General features: G+C 37.1%; 1 protein-coding gene and 1 pseudogene across 5 annotated transcripts in view; one reads left to right on the forward strand and one right to left on the reverse strand.

The window, feature by feature from the left end:
* Nucleotides 1–24,486, forward strand: part of LOC311172977 (protein NipSnap homolog 3A) — a gene marked incomplete at both ends in the record, with an annotated part of 114,980 nt that overhangs the window by 77,184 nt on the left and 13,310 nt on the right. For 2 of the 4 annotated variants that reach the window (XM_084236621.1, XM_084236622.1), the window contains 2 exons: nucleotides 10,370–10,429; nucleotides 12,994–13,204. In XM_084236621.1, coding sequence (XP_084092747.1) covers nucleotides 10,370–10,429; nucleotides 12,994–13,204 — 271 coding nt within the window. Of the gene's footprint in view, nucleotides 1–10,354; nucleotides 10,430–12,993; nucleotides 13,205–15,844; nucleotides 16,004–17,380; nucleotides 17,531–20,467; nucleotides 20,555–20,648; nucleotides 20,726–24,486 lie in introns of those variants that run through there. The other 2 variants (XM_084236619.1, XM_084236624.1) reach the window with 2 other exon arrangements.
* Nucleotides 3,947–9,980, reverse strand: LOC311172690 (olfactory receptor 13C3-like; annotated as a pseudogene). The gene is made up of 2 exons: nucleotides 9,924–9,980; nucleotides 3,947–4,531 (listed from the first exon to the last, which is right to left on the reverse strand). The product of its transcript is annotated as an olfactory receptor 13C3-like (transcript).

The following is a 24,486-nucleotide window of genomic DNA, read 5'->3' on the forward strand; positions in this document are numbered from 1 at the left end:
ATTTATTTGTGGAGCAAGCAAGTATGTATTTCTAATGTGGTGGTAGTATAGGAATTTGTGCATAGGATAAAACTGCAATGAACTCACACACAGACACACACACCAAATACATGCAACAATAACAAAAAAAAGAATACACTCTGTAGTGCACTTAATAATGTTGAAAAAGTCAGCTTTTTGGTTTTGATATTGTAATATCATAACATGTCATCATTGGAGGAAGCAGGGTGAAATCTATTCCATATTCTATTTTTGTAATTTTTTATGAGTCCCTAGTTGTCTATAATTTTTTTAAGTTTTGGAAATTAAAGTTTGCTATTTTAAATTTTTTATGTGCCATAGGTATTAGAATTATTTTCATTTTTTCAATAATTCAAAAATGTAAATATCATTTTTACCTTGAAAATTACACAAAAACTGATGGTAGGCCAGATTTGGCCAGGGTCATTTTTTATTGATCACTAATTAAATAAAATTATTTATCCATGTTGGTAATTATATTTTGGCTAAGTTAAAACAATGTCTTTGAGTGATTTTAGGAATGAAAAAGTGAAAATTTGGAGGTAATGAAATATAATATCTCCACCTTCTGAAACAGTTGAATAGATATATGCATATAGATATAAATATATATATATGTATAAGGAAAGAAAGAAAAATGTGATAATGTTACTGTCTGAAAATCCTGATGGAGGTTTAAGAAAAAATTTTGTGTGATTCTTTTTCTACAAGTCTGAAATTACTTCGAAATATAAATATTTTCTTTTACACACTTATATGTTCAGTTTTTGCTTAAAATTGTAGAGAAAGAGGATAAGTGGGTATAGATAATAAAGAAAAGTGAGCTGATGATTATTTAAGCTGAGAGATTGGTACAAGAGATTTCATAACAATATTGCTTTTTGTCATTATTTGAAAATTTCCAAAATGAAGTTTATATATGTATATACACATACACACACAGACCAGAGTTGCAATGTTTTTCAGAAACCCTTATAGTGTCATTGACTACAAATTATACGAGGGGGAGAAGGACATACAAACTAGCAACAAAAATTAAAATATTTGTGCCTTGGTAATTTCATTTTCTGTAATTTATTCTGTGAAACCTAAAGATTATATACACTTTTCTTAAAAACAGGAGCAACTTCAAGTATACAAGATGCATAAAAATAAATCAACAAAAAACTAACTTGATGAGTTCAAATTAGGGAGACAAATAATAAAAATGTTAGCAGTAGTCACCCATATGAAGTAACAACAGTGAACATTTTTTCCTCTTTATACTTTTTTCACAGTTTTTGGAATTCTCTAAATGTTTGTTATTTACAACAAAATAATACCTGCAACCATGTTTTTGTGACTTCTCAATTTCCCGAAGGTGAAATTAGTTTTAAAACTGTCAGTTTTCTGACGTTTATCAACATGAGCTGTGCTAGTCTAAACAGAAGCAACTTGAATTAACTTTTTATATATCAACTGAAAACAATTTTAGGCAGTTTTTGTAAATAATGTATCCATCTGAAAAAAGCATGCATATGAGATGCTAAAACCCTTCCTGTTGTGGGGGAAAAATTAAAGTGCTAAGAAGTTGTCTGGGGCAATAGAAATAAATACAGAAATAAATACAGACATGTACCTAAACTTTAGTTGCAGAATTTGAAAAGAATTAAACTGATATCAGAATGAAATGTAGGTCTCCTCCCAGTGTGGGTGAGCCAAAGTTAACAAACTCGATGCAAACTATAAAACCAGAGACACACTGAGTGGGCGGGGGGAGGGAGACTGGGGGGTAGTGGGGGGGTTGGCGGGGAGGGGGAAAGTAGGATCAAAACCAAAACAAGGGGGTGGGAATTGTATGGGGACTATAACCAAGATCAAAATGCACACATTATGCAAAAATGAAAAATGATGTAAAAAATGTATAAAATAGGGCCTCCCCAGTGGAGCAGCGGGTGCTGGGCTGCAAAGGTGCCCGCAGCCTCTGCAGCACTGGTTCGATCCCCAGCCACCAGCGAGGGGACCACATAGCGCGACAGACCTCTCCTGCAGCGCTCGGTGCTCCCCTCAGCAGTGTGTTTCGTCAGTTTGCCTGTTCTGTTCCCCGCTCTAGCTCTGGTCGATTCTGTCACCCTCCTGCACTTCTGACTGTACCCAGTGCTTGTGTGGATAAATAAATAAATCCTTAAAAAAAAAAAGTATAAAATAAAATTAAAAAAAAAGAAAAATACAGACATGTACCTAAACCTTAGCTGCGGAATTTGAAAAGAATTAAACTGACATCAGAATGAAATATAGGGCTTCTTCCAGTGTGGGTGAGCAGAAGTTAACAACCTCTATGCAGGGCTTGATACACACCCATCAAAATAGAACCAAAAGGGGCACCCATTATGATCCAGAAAGGACCAGAAACTGGAAGCTGGCTGCAGTGACAACACTCCAGTCCAGGGAGTGTTGATTTTAGTGATTTAGCTCAAAATCTGGGTTTACCCCAAGCATGTTGGTTGTCAGGGAGTAAAGTTCCCAGGAAAGAGGTCTTGGATCATGCTATAGTTTTAAATCCAATAGGGAAATGACAATTCAGGTAGGAAAATAAGGCTGAAGTCAGCTATCACAATGGTTAGTGACATTAACCAGTGAGATGCTGTGATCATCCATAGCAGAAGATGCTACAGAAAGGGAGAAAAAGAAACTGTACAAAGTTTACTGAGGTATTTCAACACACCAGAGTACAAAATAAAATGGTTTTCTCTACCTACTCACTAGATTTTTGCCTTCTTTCAGACCCTGAAATAAATTTCAGGCAAATTTTAACAATTGTGGTTTTTTTTAGCCTTAAAATATTAATCCTCCAATCCACTTCTAGATTACCTCCTCTGCTAGTCTAGTTTATATACTAAAGAGAAATTCTGCAGGCCTCCATTCAGAATCAGTTATCCTTGTTCTTTGCAGGCACCCAAAACCTTGAGAGGTTCTTTTTCAGGACCACATCACTTAGCATGGATTAGAACAGCAAGCATCACTCACTGTGCACTCCCCAGGATGTAAATATTTCTTGATTCTATCTTATAATCCTTTGATATTTTCTTTATATAGATATGTGGGGGAAAGTAGGATTGGTGATAGATGTTAATAGGGGACTTACAGGAGGAATGTCTACCCTACTAACTGGTAACAAAAAAAAAAAAAAGAATTGCCAGCTGATACCTTTTATTTTTAACTTTGATTCTTCAATTCCTTAATTCTGTCATCAGGAAAAAAAAATTAAGCTCAACTTCCTCTACAAAGGGAATCATTATGAACTTGGCACTATGCTTGGTGCATTGTGCAGTTCACTTAATCTTCTAGTAACACTGAGAGAGAGTCCTTACTCCCTTTTGCAAATAAGGAAACTAAAATTTAGAAAGGATTAATGACTTTCCTAATATCAATTTAAGTGGCTTGTGATAGAGCAGAATTATACTACTGCCTCTCTATTTTTCAAAGCTTATGTGTTATCGTCTCCACTATGTTGTCACCCATCTTAGACATCCTCAGGGATAAGATTCAAAAGGAAATGAAGGAATTAACTGTCTTTGTAAGATATGGATGAGATCCTATTAGAACCCGATTTTATAGCAAACCAACTTTCTGTCATTGTAGTGTCATTGTAGCTAGTGAAGGCAAAGAATAAAAATATCCCTATATACTTCGTTTTCCCCAAAGAAAACTCCCACTGATTGCCCAGTGATGCCATTTTTCTTCTTCATAGATAAAAGATTCATAGTTCCTTTTGATCTTGATAATTAACATCTTTCTGACACAGTAAATATTTCACAGCAGCTTTTACATCCTTATTCCTCAAACTATAGATTATAGGATTTAACATGGGAGTCACGACTCCATAAAACACAGAAATAAGCCCCTCCCTACATTGTAAATTGTCTTTCCCAAGTTGCTCTTGAGACTAGGGTTTGACATACATAAAGAAGATGGTACCATAAAATATGATCACTACAGTAAGATGTGCTGAGCAGGTAGAAAAAGCCCTGCATTTCCCAGTGGCTGATCATTCTCAAGATGGTGTAGGGGATAAACACAGGAGAAGAAAATGACCAGCAGTGGGAGAACCAGGAATGCCATATTTGATATCACCATGGTGATACTGAGGGATATATCAGCACAACCTCATTTAAGAACAGCTAATATTTCACATAAAAAATGATTAATAATATTATTCCCACAAAAAGGCAGTTGCATGACAAGAGATGCCTGAACAATTTAGTTGATTCTAACAGAGAGCCATGACAGAAGCCAGCAGTACATATACCACCTTGCTCATGATGATGGGGTATCTCAGAGAGTTACAGATGGCCACATAGCAGTCAAAAGCCATCATGACAAGGAGCAAACACTCTGTGGACCCCATTGCAAACCCAAAGAACATCTGCACTGCACATCCAGAGAGGAAATGTTTCTTTTCTTTAAGATTAAGCTGACCAAAGTTGAGGGAACAGAGGCAGACGTATAGCAGATATCTAAGAGAGGTTGCCTAGGAAGAAGTACATTTGGGGAAGAAGACTGGAATCAAAGATGCTTGCTATGATCAGAACACCACTGCCAATTAGAGTCACTAGATACATGACTAGAATTAGAGTAAAGAAAATGATCTCCAACTTGGGGTAACCAGAGAGTCCCAGAAGAATGAATTCTGTCACATATGTCTTTATTTTACCCATGTCCCAGCTCTCAGCACATCAAAACAAGACCTACAAGGAACTACAAATGTAACAAACATTTTGAATATGTATAGTTTCAGGTGAAATATAGAGTGTATTTTCCTTGAAGTTTTGTCATCTGCCTCTGTCATCAGCTAACTTCAACAATGTCTGTGTCGGGCCTCCCAGGTGGCGCAGCGGTTGAGCGCTGGGTTGCAAAGCTGCCTGCAGCCTCTATGGCACCGGTTCAATCCCCAGCTGCTACCCGGCCACTGGAGGAGGGTCCGGGTCCCACATGGCGCGCAGACCTCTCCTGCCGCCCGCTGCTCCCCTCAGCAGTGTACTTCAGTCCTTCTGCCTGCTCTGCTCCCCGCTGTGGCTCTGGTGAATTCTCTCACCCTCCTGCACTTCTGACTGTACCCAGTGCATGTATAAGCAAAACAAACAAACAAACAAATAAATAAATAAATAAAACAAGCCTCTATTAAAAAAAATTAAAAAAAAAACAATGTCTGTGTCTAGAATATGACAGAGGATATTGAGAGTTTCTATGCATTGTGGCTGAAGTGTAAAGATCTACCTAGGGTGGAAACAAATTCAGAAGCAAACTTCCCTACTATTGAAGATACCCTAGCCCCTAGAATATTTCAGACAATGGAACATATTTTGTTGTTTAGCCAGGCCCAGTGGTAGAGTGGTAGAAAAGGTACAAAAACAACTCAATTTGAACTGGAATTTGATTCAGTGTTTAACAGACATGTTCAAATTTTAAAACAGATTTTATTTTTATTTCTACTTGTCTGACACTCTGGATCACTTTCTAGTTAAATTGTGTCTTTTTAATGGGCAGACTTCAATCATAGTAAATTGAACTATATTGCAATTTAACATCTGTTCACAGGTAGCTAATTATTGATGTCATAGTCATAGCTCACTCTTAACTATTTGGTTATTTTTCCATTAGAAGACCAGTTCTGCAAGGATAAGACTAAGAGTCTTTGAAGAAAAATATTCCCTCCATTTTTTTTTTCCCTGTGGCTTCATAGTTATTCTCCACAATTTATCTAAGTTGAACCTGAGAAAACACTAATAATACTTTCACATATTTGTATATGTGTAGGTATAGCACTTTATACTTTACAGTTTACAAAAACTTTATCAGCTTTTTATGGAAATGTTTAATTATTTATTTTTTTAATTTTTTTTAGATTTATTTTATTTATACAAGAACCAAGGCACAGGCCAGATGCGTGGGAGGGTGAGAGGATTCACCAGAGACAGAGCAGGGAACAGAACAGGCAGACTGACTGAAATACACTGCTGAGGGGAGCGCGGGCGAGTCAGGAGAGGTCTGTGCGCCATGTGGGTTGCTCTGCCGCCAACAGGGATCCAACTGGCACTGCAGAGGCTGCAGACAGCTTCATAGAGCTGCGCTGAACCACCTGCGCCACCAGGGAGGCCCCAATTTTTTTTTATTTTTAAAAATTTTTATTAATGAATTACCATTGTTTTACATCTTACTTAATATTTGACAACATAGGATTTCTCCCTTTAGGTGTGGTCATCGTAGCTCTACCACCACCTAAGGACCCACAAGTCCTCCACCATAGTCTGTGGTCCTTTCCCTTTTCTTCCTCTACTCTCATCCCTCCCCCTCTCCCTTTTGCTCTTCCTCTTTCATTGGATGCCTTAGATCTATGATGAGTTCTCATATTTCTACTTTTTTAATGTAAAACACAGGGTGTGGTCAAAGCTATTCAGCCACAAGTACAAAGCAGAGCTTGAAGCTCAAATTTTGGTCAATAAAGTCTAGAGTTCTTTGGGATACAACACTAAAAGTTATTATTCCTGTTTCCTATGAAGCACTATGCAGAAATTTTGGCCTTAATGAAATAATGAAGAATCAACTATTTCAGTCTTTTAAATCTTTCACATACATGTAAATTCCTGGGGGTCTTGTTAAGATGCTGGAAATAAAAAGATAACATATGGAAATTGCTTTAAGGATTAAAAGATACATTACTACTAATAATAATGATTCATGGCTCTATTTTTGTAATAATAAATTGGTTCCTGAATCGATCAGGTTATTCACATTATAAATTCACATTGAATAATAGCTTTAATTATAGATTGAGAAGGTACAGTTACATGGTATACAAACTCCCCTTTATACTAAAAAAATATTTCTACTCCCTAGTAGAACCTGTTACTTTCTTCTTAGTATTTAATTCAGCTTTCTGAATTAAGGTCAAGTTCAACAATGTCAGATCCCACAAATGTAGAAGAGTAAATATTCGCTATGCAACAGTTGTTGTAATTGTTCCCCACTTCCCAAAGCAATTTAAAGTTGGAATGAGAGATCTGTGGGATGGAGAAACTTCCTGGTGCATTAGGGACAGTGTCCCACACACCCAATTAAGAGTGGTACTGGGAATAAACTGTGGTTGAATTAAAGCTCAAAAATTAAATGATATTATCCGACCCATGTAACTTTTGGAAACACAGGCAAAGTTCAACAAATAAGTTTTATGACATATGGAACTTTTTAGTTTAAAAAATATCTACCAAAGTAAATTCAAGGAATTATTTACTCATTTGGTAATTACCAAAATGAAATAATTTGAATTCAAATGACCTTATTGTTGACATAAAATATATAATTAAATGAATGCTATAAATTAAGTGCATTGTAATTTAACTTATTCTGCTTATGTTATCTTCATTCTTTTTGATAAATTAATTTCCTATAAGATGCCATCTACAACCTTTTTTTGGGTAGAAAAGAAATACAGATTAAGGAAAATAAATACATTTATAGGCTAAAAGTGAATTTATATATTTAATGCCAAAAAAGTAAAAATAACAGGGTTCAGAATGGAATGCTTGGGACATAAACTCAGAAAGGTAGATAGCACATTGCTATATTAAAGTGTTTCAGAAAGTCCATTGGAAAAAAATCTGTAGGGCCTCCCTGGTGGCACAAGGGGTAAGTCTCAGCACAAAGAAGCCATCTGCAGCCACTGCAGCACAAAGTGGATCCCTGTCCAGGAAGCTAACCCACATGGTGCAGCAGACATCTCCTGTCTCACCCACTGCTGCCCTCAGCAGTGTATTTCAGTCTGTCCGCCTGTTCTGCACCCCACTCTGTCTCTGATGAATCCTCTCATCCCCTGCACCTCTGGCCTGCACCCCAGCTCTTGTATGCATAAATAAATAAAATGAATCTTTTAAAAAATTCTACACATATAAATACTTAGATTCTGGCTATACTTTTCCAATAAATGTTACATTTCACTATAAAATATGAATTCTGAAGGATTAGAACATTTTGAGAAGACAGGACATGCCCAAGTAGGAAACTCGCCAACCACAAACTATTGACCAGGAAACAGTCCTGACCCTTTTAGCGGACTTAACTACAGTCTCATTTGGCCTTGATCCTGCCACCCGTACCATCTATCAAGGGTCCTGACAGGATTCATGTCACCCCATGTCCCAGGTTACAGGTTTATGAACCTTAAGTTTGGTTGTGGATCTGAATGCCACCAGTGACCTGGAAGACAGTTACCTAGACAACTGAACCAGAGCCATGCCCATCTGTGCCCCAAGGCTCACCTTCCAACCTCTGTCTGACTTCAAATCTTGAATTGACTTTGTAGTTCTATTCTAGCTTTAGGCTGACACACTGTTGTCTGTCCAGAGACCCACTAGAGACACGCTCATCTGATTCCCTAAAAGTAGACCTTCGGACTCTGACTACAGAAGAAGCATCATAATCTGGTTAGAATCCTTCACAATAGCAATCAGAGAAAAATCTTACCCATTGAGGAATCAGGTTAAGAACTGTCTCCACCTCTCAGATACATGGAGAGAGCTACAACCATCTGTGTATCTGATAATAGACCTGTGTGCCAATCCTGGCACCAGGATCAGATATATTGACCAAGATGGTGGCTGGCCATCCAACCAGAGACATGAAAGTATATGAAATATAAATCATATAAATATATATACACATATAAATACAATATAAAGGTATATTGTTATTCTAACTATATGATGAGGCTTAGGTAAAAATTAAAGAGTTTTCCAGAAGGAAGTTTATGAGAGATAAATCAGTAACTCATAAGGTGCCTTGAACCTCCTGATATTGACCATCCAGCTGGGCTCCTAGTTTTGTATGTTCTACCATGAATTGAAAGGAAGAGCAGGGTGTGGTGAGGTTGTAAGAAGTATATTAGAAAATAACTATCAGTTTCTGCTACCTCCTTCCAGGACCTTCTATTCTCCATATGCCACCTTTTTTTCCCTAATAGGTATTTATACATCTCTGCTTTATATATATTTATATATTTTTTTTCTTTATTGTTTACCTGTTTCCCGAACCTGCAAGTTCTAAGATAGGAATCCTGACTTTGTTCAACAACTCTACATAAAGATCCAATCCCAGCACAAATCTTTGTTGTCTTGATTAGTTAGAAATGGATGCCATCATATGGAAAAACTGACCCATGCTCTCTGACATAACTAATTTTTAAAAACCCCCTTTCCTCTGAACACATTCAAGTCTTTGCACAAGGGACAACCAATACAATTGCAGATGATAGCCCAGTAATTCACTAGTTTAAATAATGTAAGCAATGTTACACTAATGACACTAATGCTTGCAACAATGTAATTAGCAAGGATAATGTAAACATTAATATAATATACATATATATAAGTAATATAATCATACCACTATTTTTTAAAGTAAGCATTGATAGATCAGAAAGGGAAATCATTGGGGTGGAGTGGTATGTCAGACATTTAAATCCTCTTCTTCCACAGATGGAAGTCAACATACATTATCTACAAGGGGGGGGGGAATCAAGAAATAGCAGAATAGACCTATTATTTAAAAATACAGAAACAGACATTAAAGAAATAACGTGAAATGTTTAAGATAGTTGGTAATTCTAGTACACAATAATCAGGAAGGGGAGACTGAATCACAATTCTGATTTCTGCTTTAAAAGTTTAGAGAATATCTAGTTTTAACTATGTATGTTTACCTTTCACTTTTTCTATCTAACTCTTGTGCCCGCTCTTTCTCTGAGCTCCTGGTAAATAAATTCTAAATTATTAGGAGTTTACGAGGTAATGGTAGCCATGCGGAAGGCGACTGCATTTAGGAGCAGAAAAGTAAAAGCTCCCCGGCCCTCTACCACATGAATATCATACCAAACAAAACCTGGCCCAGGTCACAACCTCCTCAAGTTCAAGAGCAGAGCGTGACATGTGCTCGCCCCCATTTCTCAGTGAAATTCACTCGCATTCTACACGCTTAGGAAATGTGTGCAACTGCGTGTGAGAAAGGATGGAGGGATGAGTTCAGAATGGTGGGCCAGGAACGACCTGAGCATTCACACAATTCTGTGACCTCTGGCGTAATGGGCGAGAAGTGTGAGTAAACAGAAGGGTCAGGAGCGCCACCTTAGGAGCCTGGGCAGGGCGTCGTCCAGACGACTGGGCCGCACCCCTCGGGCATCGGGGGCGGAGCTGACCGCGCCCCGAGCCCGCCTCCGCCAGTTACTCAAGAGGGGTGCTCTTCTAGTCGCGAAGCTGGAAGAGTAGGAATCTCAGCGAGAATACCCACTGGCTGCCTTTCTCAGCGTCCAAGCCGCGCCATGCTCGTCCTCCGAAGCGGCCTGACAAGGGCTCTGGCCGCGCGAATGCTCGCGCCCCAGGTACCGCCCTCCGGGAAACTTCCAAACCCAGCTCCAGAAAGGGGGGGGGGGGGGGGGAGTCAAAAGGAAACGTGCGATCCGCGCATGCGCCCCTCCGACTTGCCAGCTGGCCTGGCGCGGGCGGCTTTCCTGTCTGCAGCCTTAGCCTCTCGCCAGCGAGCTCGGCGGAGGCGGGGAAAACCCGGGAGGCACTAGTAGGGGAAAAACCTTTTGCCATTGTCCTCTGTTAGCCTGCAAACAAGCTGCCCTGGACAGAGGGCTTTTCTGGCCTAGGTGCCAGGCGGCCCTGAGAACACCCCTAAAGCTCCAGCTACTGGGTTTTTTGCTGCCCAGCACTGCTGCCTCTCCCGGAAGGGCCTGTGCCAGGGCTGGTCGGGCCGCTGTTGATTTGACTCTTACAAGCGAAGGCCACCTGCAGACTGAAAGTGGAAGAAGTAAATAGACCAACCGATCTAGGCAACGGAACTTGCCATCCCATCTTAAAGGAAAAGCCCAACTTCTGAATATTTTTCAGGGATCCTTGAAGAGGGAATTCAAAGTGCCAGTGGTGAGGCATCCTGCCTAGCCGCCCATCTCCTGCAGTTAGTGCCCAAGCCAAGCAGAGTCAGAAACCTCTTAAGCAAATATATTGATGACAAACATAATCTCTGATGAGAAATGCGCAAAACAGATTTTTATGATTCATACTTAACTGTGAGAAATCAACCTATTATGGAATTTAAGCTAGTAATTTATTTCTTGTCATGTTTAGGCTTTTAGTCCTTTCTCAATGAGCAGGATAAGAAAGGGATTGACATATTCTAGAATCATACTTTCTGGTGAACAATAAAGACCTATTCACGCAAGACAATCTTTATTGTTTATTCTCCCTTCCTTCCACCTTCATTCTGAACTTGTCGTTCTTTTATAAATGAAGTGGAAGTTCTGCAGCCTAGAATAAGCCCTAAAGTAAAGAGAAGGGAGCCAGAAATATTCATTCTCAAAATCGAGTTTTAGTTTGTCACCTGCAACAAATATCATCTCACCCCTTCCCAGAAACACACACACCCTTCTCATTGCTATTAACTTTCCCCTGAACTTTCCTATTCTATTTTGAAAAAATAGATAAAAAGATAAATGTGTGATTTGATCACATATTTTGTTATCCAAACACAAATTCCCTAAACATCAACTTAACATTTGTTACAATTGCCTCATAGTCATTTTGATTACATTTTGTACATGATATTTTCAAAACTGTAGATACGAGGCAGTTTTTATTTGCATAAATTTCTCTTATTAGAGTTTGGTATAATGGCACAAAAATAATGTCTTCAAATTCAGGGTTAACAGCTCTTGTTTTCAATGGCAAGCTTTGTCATTTAGGTGGTGAGATTTAACTCAAAATAGATATTAGTGGAATGAGCTGAAGATAGACAATTACAACTAAGTCCTGTATTTACAGTAAAGTAAAATAATATACACTGTTGTATTTTGTAAACCCAATCTATGTCAGAGCAAGAAGCCTCCTGCTTTCCTTTAAAATCCTAGATAGCGAAAAATGATCCCAAAATTCATCCATAGCTTTGTAGGTAACAAAACTGTTTTAATAGATTACTCCTATGTAATCAGCATCATTAAATGTACACAAGCTAGCAAAAAAATGGATTTTCAAACTAGAATGCCATTTAAATGTGTGCATATACATATATGTATGTGTGTGTTTGATATACATTCACAGATGATCTTTTCTGGTAAGCTTTTCCTGCTGAAAATTAAGTTCACTCAGAGAACCAAACTCAAAATTAATATAGTGAGTATATGACTTCCAAAAAGGAACAAATGGTTGTTCAGGGACATTTCCATAAACTTGATATAATTGGATAGAATAAATTCCCTTCAGATTGTATCTGTAATTAAAAATAATTATTCTGACAGTTGTGACTTGGTTTTTCCCCTTTTGACCATTTAGTCTATCACAATATTACAATGCAATGGACAGGATAGATTCCTGTTACATTAGTTACCATCCAGTCCTATTTTTGAACAGTGATCTGCTTTACTGGATTTGGGAAATACTCTAACCTGACCAGCAATTTCCATTGTTTTAAGAACTAACAATAGGAATTTTCTGCTAGTAAACACATTTCTATTGTGTCACCAAAAACACCTATATGTTATATAAAGTTCTTATAAATGCTTAACTCCAACACATATACCATTGACTAAAAGATGGAATATTGGCTAGCTAAGGGGAAATTTGTGAAATTTATTCAGATTCTAATCTTATTTCTTGGGAAAGAAAGTGCTGCAGTGCCTTCTTCTGAGCAACTGCTCATGAAAAAGTGAATAAAACTGATCCCTCTACCAGGAAACACAGCTGTCTCTTTAGAATACTGAAAGGTAGTAGTTCTCTTTATTGGCATCAATGTAAACTGATGTCTATGGAGAAAGGACAGCTGAGGTAAAATTAGATTGTGAGTTTACTGAGTGTCCTTTGTTAGTATAAACCCTATAAACTGTTAGTTTAAACAGTATAAACCCCACCCTCCCAAAATGTTTAACTCTGCCTTATCTTCCTTCAGGTATGCTCATCTTTTGCTACAGGCCCCAGGCAGTATGATGGAACATTCTATGAATTTCGTACCTATTATCTTAAACCCTCAAAGATGAATGAATTCCTGGAAAATTTTACAAAAAATGTTCATCTTCGGACAGCTCACTCTGAATTGATTGGATACTGGAGTGTAGAATTTGGAGGCAGAATGAACAAAGTGTTCCAGATTTGGAAGTATGGTATGAATCATCAACTTAAGCATGCAGTATTAAGTTGATGCAGTCATCAACTTAAGCATGCAGGACATATTTTCTTTCTGTCAGTTGTTACATGAAACATAGTTCTTTGATCTGTATAACTATAATAGACACAGGTTACATAAAACTTTTAACCAGAAATGAAAAACTTATTAAACTGGAAATAACCCTCCCAGTTATACATGTCTGCCAGTCCACTGCTGGAACTTTGTCACAAGGGAATGTGATGTTGGGAAAGTATGACATCTCAAATTTCAAATCATAAAATTGTGAACTGGACTTTAATTCTCAGAAAAAAAAATTACAATATTTATATAAATGGTATATGGAAAAAATTGTTTTGTTTTACAAAAATTTAAAGCAGGTGATTCTCTGACTCTGCCCACACTTACTCTAGAGTATACTGTAACCTACAATAAAACTTCATTTCCAGGGCCTCCCCAGTGGCGGAGCAGGTTGAGCGCAGCACTGTGAAGCTGCACGCAGCCTCTGCAGTGCTGGTTCAATTCCTGGGGCAGACCTCTCCTGCCACGTCCACTGCTCCCCTCAGCAGTGTACTTCGGTCCTTCTGCCTGTTCTGCTCCCTGCTGTCTCTGGTGAATTCTCTCACCCTCCCACATTTCTGGCCTGTACCCGTGTTTGTATAAATAAACATAAAATCTTAAAAAAAAAAAAAAAAAACTTCATTTCTAACTCCAAAAAAAAAAAAAAGCATTAATTGCAAGAACCCCGTGAGTAAAGTTCATAAAGGAAAGTAGAATTACCTTTTCTATTATTGAACCTATAGTTAGACATCAGAGTTCTAGAAGAAATGGTTAAACAGCATGAGGCTTTAGGGAAATGGAGACTGCTAGATGATGCTAGTTAACTTTGAAGCCTTACACATCTGTAAGATTTAATAATTATGTATTGTTTTGCAACCCCTTTTGTTTCTGCATCCTATTATTTCAAGGCATTCACTGTCAGTATTCACTGTCTAGGGAGGTCATGGAAAAGGAATTTCAGACAATTCTCATATTGAAGCTAACCTTCCCTTGGTTTAGAAGAGGAAGGAGAATAGGTTACAGAAAGCCCAGGAATGTTTGTTACTCATCTTTGTATCTTTATTTAACCTTTGTGAAGTCCAAGTCCAGACTTAATGATAGCCAAAGAATGTGTAATAACTTCATTTAATGTTTGGTCATCAATGTCCATTATTTTAAAGTACTTTAATATGAAAAGTGCTCATTCTGTACTTAACAGGACATAGTTTAGGATACTTCCCTCTTGTAATTAAAAAAATCCATTAAGGGCCTCCCCGGTGGTGCAGCGGTTGAGCGCTGGATTGCGAAGCTGCCCGCAGCCTCCGCAGCGCCGGTTCAATCCCCGGCTGCTCCCTGGCCACCTGAGGAGGGCCCCACATGGCGCGCAGACCTCTCCTGCCGCCCGCTGCTCCCCTCAGCAGTGTACTTCGATCCTTCTGCCTGCTCTGCTCCCTGCTCTAGCTCTGGTGAGTTCTCTCACCCTCCCGCGCTTCTGACTGTACCCAGTGCATGTATAAACAAAACAAACAAACAAATAAATAAATAAAACATGCCTCTATAAAAAAAAAATCCATTAAAACAGATATATATGCTTAAATGTGCCACCGGTTTAATCAGGATCCATTTAAATATTTAAAAGTCTTAATGTAACTTCCTTAAGCTCTATGATAGGTGTAACTCCTTAGCCTCAGCAGAAACCATAGAAAACTCTTTTACTCTTAGTCTTATGGGACCCTAAGAGTAAATATAGTATTAGGCCCATATATAAGTAAATTTTATCTTTGTTTTGATAACTTAAACAGAAGAGAAGTAAGTATCAGGTAAAAAGAAAGTGTGATAATAAGAGAATTTCTTTGGAAGCCTTTTAAAGAAGAGGCTATAAAGAGCATCTTCGATTTTGTTTATGTTAAACTTAATTCAAGGTATACCTTCAAATGACCACCTATTACCACCACCACACCAAAGAATAACAGTCCTTCTCTAAATTGGTACTATAATATAAATACTTCAATTGAAATAATAAAAAGTTAACATATTAAGTACTGTCTTTGTGCCAGCAGTCTTCTAAACTCCTTCACATGTCTAACTCATTTAATCTTCACAAAAACCCTGGAGGTAGATACTATATATCTATAGAGATAGAGATGTGTATAATAGAAGTATATAATAGACAGATACATATACTGGATGTGTGTGTGTGTGTGTGTGTGTATATATATATATATAAACTGTGTTATATATATTTTATATATATACATAAACTGTGTCTCCCCCCACCCAGTTTCATAAAGAAACAGACCTAGAAAAATTCAATAACTTAGCTACGTCACACAACTACTTACTAGTAGTAGAGCCTCTGAATCTCACTATGTGACAATATCCTAGTTATTGACATTTCCGCTCTCCTTTGGACCATGACAACTTGGAGACACATATCATATATATACATATGTACAAATATACACACACATATAATATATATGTTGGTATCCCCGGTGATATAACAGTAACCATATGTACCTTAATGAACATTAGCTGAAGTGGAATGAAACCCAGAAAAAGTGTAGGTGATCTAAATCTAGACTTTTTCTTCCCATAGATAATTTTGCACATCGAACTGAGGTTCGCAAAACCTTGGCCAAGGATAAGAAATGGCAGGAACAATTTCTCATTCCAAATTTGCCTCTGATGGATAAACAAGAGAGTGAGATTACTTATCTGGTACCATGGTGCAAATTGCAAAAACCTCCAAAAGAGGGTAAGTCTCTTTCGTCATGGTCTGTTTGAATTTTGATAGAAAAAAACTAAAGATTTTAATTACAGAAACTAAAGTCAAACCTTTGGTAACAGTGTTCATTGTTGAGATAAAAATTAGTTGGAGCTTTCAGCTTTTCCTTTTAAAAAATGAGCACTACACAATAAAGCATAATTTTCCAAATTGGGATCTTACTGATCTGAAACCTTAATTGCATCATAGAAAAAGCTGACATGGTCAGTAAAGGCTGAAGAGTTGGACCTTAGGAGCAGGGAACACGTGTGTGGGTAAGTGTGGAAGGGTGTGTGATGTTCTGTCATAATTTTAAAATAAACTTTTAAATATTTTTCTATAAATTAAAACTAATCTTAGACCATTAAGTACATTTTTGTTTATAAAACTGACTGTGGGGACTACCAACTGAAACTGCCAAGTCTAACTCTTCTGTCTTCCTCTTATTTCTCAGCTTGAAAATAATTCCTAAAGATTTGTCTTCTAGCTGATTTAAAGAAATTATTATCTCAACCCAGTTTTAAACAAAGTTCAGATTAGTAAAAGCATTAACTGGTTTAACTTTTCTTTTTGTTTCCCTGTGATCCCCAAGGTTTGAAAGGTCTTATCAACTTATACATTTAGATTCCTTCAGCTTTCAGCACTCTCTAAATGGACTAGATGGCTTCTCTCACTGCATGAAATCTTGGTTCTCTTCCTCCAGTAACTTTGCATGCTTACCTTTACTTCTCTAGTCCATTTATTCCTTAATTTCATTCTCTCCACCTACCTTATACTTCCATCCAGAAAGTAGAATGCTTTTCAAGTATTTACCTGGATTAAAGGAACAATAATACTATCTCTTCTCAGGTTTTTTCCCTTAAAAACACTTAAAAATCAGATCTATTGTTTGCCTGCTGTTCATGTTAGAAATGGATTCTGTTAAGAGGCAAGTTATATAAAGATACAGAAATGGAAATCAGAATGAAGGATGAAACTGTAGGAGATTCAAAATACTTCCTTATTCATATCTTTTCTAAAAGTGTAGCCTCGGGCAGATAAAAAAAATCCTATTCAATCATAAATTCTCAGTGTTTAACATACTGTACAGATTATTATTAGATTTTTAATATAAAAATAGTTTACCTATAGCTGTCAGTCCTTTTTTCCTATAAGCTTAACAATTGATGCTTAAACATTAACAAGGACTTTCTAAATATAAAAGCAAAGAAAAACAATGCAAATTATTAAAAAATGTGTCTATATAGTCATATAGGTTTATGTATATCCAAATCTTTTGACATCAGTCTTCCACTAAAATCAAACTTAACATGATTAGAAGAGTCACTTGAATATGTCTGTAATATAATTAATTTTCATCCTATCTAGGAGTCTATGAGCTTGCTACTTTTCAAATGAAACCAGGTGGACCAGCTCTGTGGGGTGATGCATTTCAAAGGGCAGTTCACGCTCATGTCATTCAAGGCTACTCAAAATTAGTTGGAGTATTTCATGGAGAATATGGACTACTCAACAGAGGTACATTTCTTCTATGAAATTGCAAAGAATTGGTGATCTTAAGTTGTTTTTGTTAGTCTCTGTTCTCATTATGGAGCATATTTTCTTTTTATTGCCAAATTTTCAGTGTTTTGTAATTTTAGGGTTGTGCAAACCGGTTATAAATATTTTTATTTGGAATATTAATACTTTATGAAGTATTTTTTTAAAATACTGAACTGGGGACTCCCCGGTGGTGCAGCGGGTTGAGCGCAGCACTGTGAAGCTGTCCACAGCCTCTGCAGCACAGGTTGGATTCCCGGCCAGCTAGAGAGATACCCACATGGGATGGCAGACCTCTCCTGTCTCACCCGCTGCTCCCCTCAGCAGTGTTTTCGATCCATCTGCCTGTTCTGATACCCTTTCTGCCTCTGATGAATTCACTCACCCTCCCATGCCTCTGGCCTGTACACCAAGTCTTGTATAAATAAATAAATCTTTAAAAAAAATAAAATAAAATACTGAACTATTCTTTCCCCTAAAACATCAAAATAATAATTTTTTTTAAAAACTGAAGGGAACCTCAACCTCGATGGAAATGTTAAAACTGGAAGGAAACTTGGGTTATCTGTTGCTTTGTTTTTCTATATTGCACATATGAGTTAAATCATCCATTGTCTTTCTTTTTCTGACTTACTTCTCTTAGCATTATTCCCTCCAGTTCCATCCATGCTGCTGTAAATGGCAAGCTTTTATCTATTTTTTTAAATATTTATTTATTTATGCATATAAGAACTGTGGTATAGGCCAGAGGTGGGGGGGGAGAGAGAATTCACCAGAGACAGAATGGGGAACAGAACAGGCGGATCTACTGAAATACACTGCTGAGGGAAGCAGCATGTGAGTCAGGAGAGAGGTCTGCCATGCCATGTGGGTAGCTCACTGGCTGGGGCTCGAACTCATGCTGCATTGGCTGTGGATAGCTTCATAGGTTGTATCTTAACCCCTTGCACCACCAGGGAGGCCCCACTTTTATCTATATTTTTAACTGAGTAGAATTCTATTGTGTGTATATAGATGTGTGTGTGTGTGTGTGTGTGTGTGTGTACACACTACATCTTCTTTATCCATTCCTCTACCATTGGGCATTTAGGTCTTTTCCAAAACTTGGCTGTTTTAATGCACCACAATGACATAAGAGTTCATCTATTCTTAATGTTTTCATGTTCTTTGGATAGAAGCCTAGGAGTAGAAATGCTGGATCATATAGTAGATTTATTTTAATACTTTGAGGCACCTCCATACTGTTTTCCCTAGGGACTTAACCTGTCTACATTCCCACAAATGGTTTACAAAGGTTCCATTTTCTCTACACCCTTGCCAATACCTGTTGCTTCTGGTCTAGTTCATATGACCCATTCTCACTGATGTGACATGGTATCTCACTGTGGCTTTAATTTGCATTTCCATGCTTATATAAATTATTAACTTTTTTCATGTGCCTGTTGGCCATCTGTATGTTCTCTTTGAAGACATGACTATTTAGCACTTCTCCCATTTTTCCAATGGGTTATTTTTCTTTTTGTTGAATTGTGTGAATATTTTGTAGATCTTAGATATTAGCCCTTTTCAAATGTATGATGTGTAATATTTGTTCCCATTCAGTAGGGTGTCTCTACTTTAATGATAGTTTCTTTCACTGTGCAGAAGCTTTTTAGTTTGATACAGTGCAACAGTTTATTTTTGCTTTTGTTTCACTTCTGTTTCATTCATGATAAAAACTCAATAAAATGAGGATAAAAGAACCATACCTCAACATGTTAAAAGCTATATATGACAAATTCACAACTAACATCACACTCAGTAGTGAAAAAGTGAAAGCTTTTCTTCTAAGATCAAGTACAAGACAAGGATGTCCACTTTTACCACTCTATTTAACATAGTATTGGAAACCCTAGTTAGAGCAATTTGGCACAGAAAGATTTAAAAGGGAACTAGATTGAAAATTAAGTAAAAATTTTCACTATTTTCAGATGTGGTCATATACACAGAAAACCCTAAAGACTCCACAACAAAACTATTAGAAATGATAAATCAGTACAGTGAAGTGTACAAAATCACTTACAAAGTTTTATGCATTCCTGTATGAAACAATGAACTAGAAGAGAAAGAAATCAAGAAAATGATCTCATTTACTATTTGAAAGACCTGTACAATGAAAACTATACAAAACTGTTGAAAGAAATAGAAGACACAAAGAGATGGACACAAATTCCTTTATCTTGGATTGTAAAAATTATATTATTTAAAGGCCATTTTCCCCAAAATAATATATAGATTCAATGCAATTCCTATTAAAGACTCAATGGCATTTTTCAAAAATAGAGTGGACATTACTGAAATTTATATGGAACCATAAAAAAACTAAATAGCCCAAGCAAATCTGACTGAAAGAACAGGGGTATCATACGTCCAGAAATCAGGCTTAGCTACAAAGCTATATAGTAATAAAGATCAGTATGGCATTGGAATAAAGATAGACCCATAGATCAATGGAATAAATCAAGAACCCAGAAATAAACCCATACTTACATAAACAGTTAATCTACAAAAAAGGAGCAAAAAGTATACAATTGAAAAAGAAAGGACTCTTCAACAAATGGTGTTAGGAAAAATGAATAGCCACATGCAGAAAAAAAAGAAACTATACCACTAACTATACCACTATCTCATACCTTACACAAAAGTAACTCTCAGTGAACTAAACACTTAGGTATAAGATCTGAAACCATGAAGTACATAGGAGAAAACACAAATAAAACACTATGTGATGTTGGCTTCAGGGAGTTCTTTGGAGACTTGACTTCAACTTTAATTATTTTCTTTTTTTCCCAAGTTATATTGAAATATTGACTTTTTTCTGTATTTCTATTTGTAATAATGCATAGTCTTTTGAATGTGTGTGGTTTGTTCCTGCAGTTCATGTTCTTTGGTGGAACGAGACTGCAGATAGTCGCGCAGCTGGCCGACACCAGGCACATGAGGATCCCAGAGTGGTGGCTGCCGGTGAGCTTTTATATCACGAGGAATAAATTATTCTTAAAAAAAGATTTGATTCAGTCATTAACTTATAAGCTTTATTATGATTTTTTTTTTTCAGTTCGGGAAAGTGTCAATTATCTAGTGTCTCAGCAGAATATGCTTCTGATCCCTACATCATTTTCACCATTGAAATAATTTTCCACTGAAATCCAAAGCATTTCAATAACTGTGAAATTAATTGCCATAAGATATGTCTGCTAATGGTGCTTAAATTCTCCCAAGAGACTCTCCCTTTTACTTGAAGGAGGTGGTAAGTTAATTTGCTATGTCTCGGAATTTTTAAAGTCATTTTTGTCCATTTTCACTATCACCTCAGGAAATTATTCTGTTCATTTTCCTCAGGGCATTCATTAGCTATTATACATTAAAAAAATAGTATCATTATGACAAGATCTTGATTTTTCAATTCTTTCAGAATATCTTACTCTCTAATTCGGTAACCCTCTCCTTTTATAGCATTTTTGTTCAAATAATGATGTTACATTTCCAAATGATAATATTTTGAAAATTTTTATATACATTTTGCATTGTCTTTTTTTCTAAGATTTTAAAAGTTTTTGTCCAGTAAAGTTTATTTTGTAATAACAATGGGGTTCATTAAGTATTAAACTTTTTTTATTTTTTATATGGAAAAGTTCGGTATAATTTGGATTATCTGTATTAAGATTTTCACATTATTAATCACTTTCAAAATGATGTTATTAGGTTCTGGTATTAAAACTCAGTTGGTTTATATGATGCAATGTCTTCACATACAGTTATTTTTACTAATTTTCTTACAATTAATTTTACTAATTTTAATTTTATGTTGGATCACTAACAAAGATACTTGAAACATTTTTTTTAAAAAGATATTGTGGTCATGGAAATGTTTGCCCTAATAAAAGCCTATATAAACATTCTTATTTTTTTTAATTAATTTATTTATTTATACAAGCACTAGGTACAGTCAGAAGCGTGGGAGGATGAGAGAATTCACCAGAGCCAGAGTGGGGAACAGAACAGGAAGACTGACAAAATACAGTGCTGAGGGGAGCAACAGGCGTGGCAGGAGAGGTCTCTCGCGCCATTTTGGGACCCTGGCTGGCAGCCGGGGATGGAACCAGCGTTGTAGAGGCTGCAGGCAGCTTCACAGCCTAGCGCTCAACGGCTGCACCACCAGGGGAGGCCCCACATTCTGATTTTTTAATTGTGTTTTATATTTTTATTCCCTCCTCTGGAGCTTTTGCTGTGTTGCTATAGATAATGAGACAGTAATTATCTAAATATTAAGTTACCCCAAGTAAATACTCTCCTAGTAAATCCATAATGAAAAATTCTTTAGTAACATCACAGATGTGCTAGGATTTTCCTAAAAACAATTTTAATTTTCATATTAGTTGATCTCCAAGGTTCTCTTAAACTAGATTTGGTACTTTCATGATATCCTGATAGTCTATATTTACAGACATATGATGTTTCTAACATATATTGCAAATACAACATAGTAAATTATGAATTAGCTATCTGAAGGAAATTGAAAATAGGAATGAAAATTATCTCTTATTATCATGTCATTTATGATATCCACATAGAGTCAAAGGACAGATGTTTCCTAGTAAGGTAAAGAACACCATCACCCCCATATAAATGCCTACAGATCCTATAAGAATGAAGAAAAATTCTGCCTAACAGGATTGAGAAATTTTTGTAGCCTTTGTTTGAAGTACTAGATTGCTTATAGTATAGGGAGTATACTAAATATTGCTAATATCCACATCTTAAAAAATAACCAAAATATACATTATATGGTATAGAAAACAAGGCATTAACTTCCTGGAGGTACAATGCTTTCAAAGTATGTAGAAACACTGTGATTCATCTACAAAATTAAAAAAGCTATAAATAACCACATCATAATTTAAACATGGATTTTACCACGTGCAGATTATTTATGTAAGACACATATGACTGTTCCTGACAACAGCAGTCTAAAGAAGAAAGGGGCTCAAATGCAGAAATGAAAGACAAAGCTGTTGTATCAGGTTTTGTTCACTGCTATTTTTTACAGCCAATATTGAATTGTGTAGGAGCCTGAGTTGATAAAATCTATCTCACCATGTAATTCCTGAATCCACCTTCTGTGGACCCCAGCACAGTAAACACCCTGGTCTCCCTAGTACTTTCTCCCTGGACACCAAAAGCAAACATACCTGACAAATGTGTACTGTTCACTGTACATCCAGGGCTGAAGTTCCAGGCTGGGGTACTTGCCAAAGGGTGGCATGATCAAGCTGAACACCAGGGCAACACAGACAAACAGCTGGCAGGACAATCTATAACCGAGGTAGAGGGGGAATAGGGAAGCCAGGAGAAGAGGGAGTTTTATTCTTTGCTTTATTCTGTTCTTCTTGTTCATTCCTCTGTTGGCTTTGGTTTTAGGAATTCTTGTAGAACTTTTTGGAGTGGGGGTTTAGTTGTAATGAATTTCTGGAGTTTTGATTTGTCTGAGAAGGTCCATATTTTTTCTTTGTAGAGGAAGGACAGCATTTGCTGTGTTGAAGTTTGCTGAATATGTTACTCCATTCTGTTCTTGCCCGCAATGTTTCTTTGGAGAAGTCTGAAGTTAACCTGATTGGTTTTCCCTGTAAGTTATCTGTTTCTTCCCTCTTGCCAGTTTCATTATTTTTTCCTTGTCTTGAACTCTTGCAGGCTTTACTATTATGTGTCTTGCTGTAGTTTTCTTTTCATTGTGGTAACTGGGAGTTCTTCTTACTTCTTGTATGTCTATATTCATCTCCTTTTTCATGCTTGGCAAGTTTTCTTCAGTTATCTCCTTGAATAATTTCTCAGTCCCTTTGTCTCTCTCCTCACCTTCTGGAATGCCTATAACTCTTACATTTCCTCTTTTCATGGAGTCTGATAATTGTCTAAGAGTATCCTCATACTTAGAAGAAGGAGTTTTAGAAAAAAGACCAAAGGGCAAGCACTTATGAGTTCAGCCAGCTTCCTGGGCCAGCAAGCATGCAGATGTGGAGTATAGGGACCATAGCTGAGCTCTACTAGGACATTCTGGGTGGCCTGGAAGCAGTGGAGCCTAGTAACTAAATCTCTATCTACCAGGCCATTTCTGGTAACTGGCAGCACGAGGACAGAGGCCAGATGGATACCAGGAAGAGGCACCATGCTGAAGACTCCACAGAGTGAACACTGGCCACAAGGCAGGGTGTCTCTGAAGACCTGAGGAAGCCCACACTGGGCCTGAGTCCAACTCCACTTATAGGGAAGCTGAGAAAAACAGCCCTGGAGCAGGACCCTAAAGACCTGAAGCTTGGTTCTGTCTCTACTACAAGTGTGTCCACAGGAAGTCAGTCCCCCCTGGCCTCAGTCTTCTCATTTGTAATCTGTGGACTGAGACTAGGTGACCCATTCAGGTCCCACACTCCAAAACACACTCTACACCAATGGCCCAGTGACAGCTCAAGAGGCATACTATCTAAATCCTCCTGGTACCACCTCAAACACTATACCCCCATGTTCTCTAAGAACAACGACTTGTACATACTTTATAAGGAAACCCTAAGTTCCTTCCATTTATTGCTGAGGATGTTATCCTTAAAAAACTAAAAGAAGAGTCTAATGCTGCCTTTAGTTGTAATATTCTGGGGTTTCAATGCAAAAATAATCACTGAGTGGTTGATTCTATGAGAAAGTATTTTACTGAAAATTATCTCATTTACTTACCATGACTGTCCTAAGTTGTAGTAGCATTATCACCATCAAGATGGAAGGTAATTGAGACTCAGAGAGGCTAAGCAACTTGCCCAAGTTCATATAGGCAATAATTAGCAGAACCAAAATTCAAGTCCAGGTATGTATCCTTTAAAATCACAATATTTGCATTACCCACACAGTGT

Source organism: Talpa europaea (assembly GCF_964194135.1).
Source record: "Talpa europaea genome assembly, chromosome: 7".
Classification (NCBI taxonomy): domain Eukaryota; kingdom Metazoa; phylum Chordata; class Mammalia; order Eulipotyphla; family Talpidae; genus Talpa; species Talpa europaea.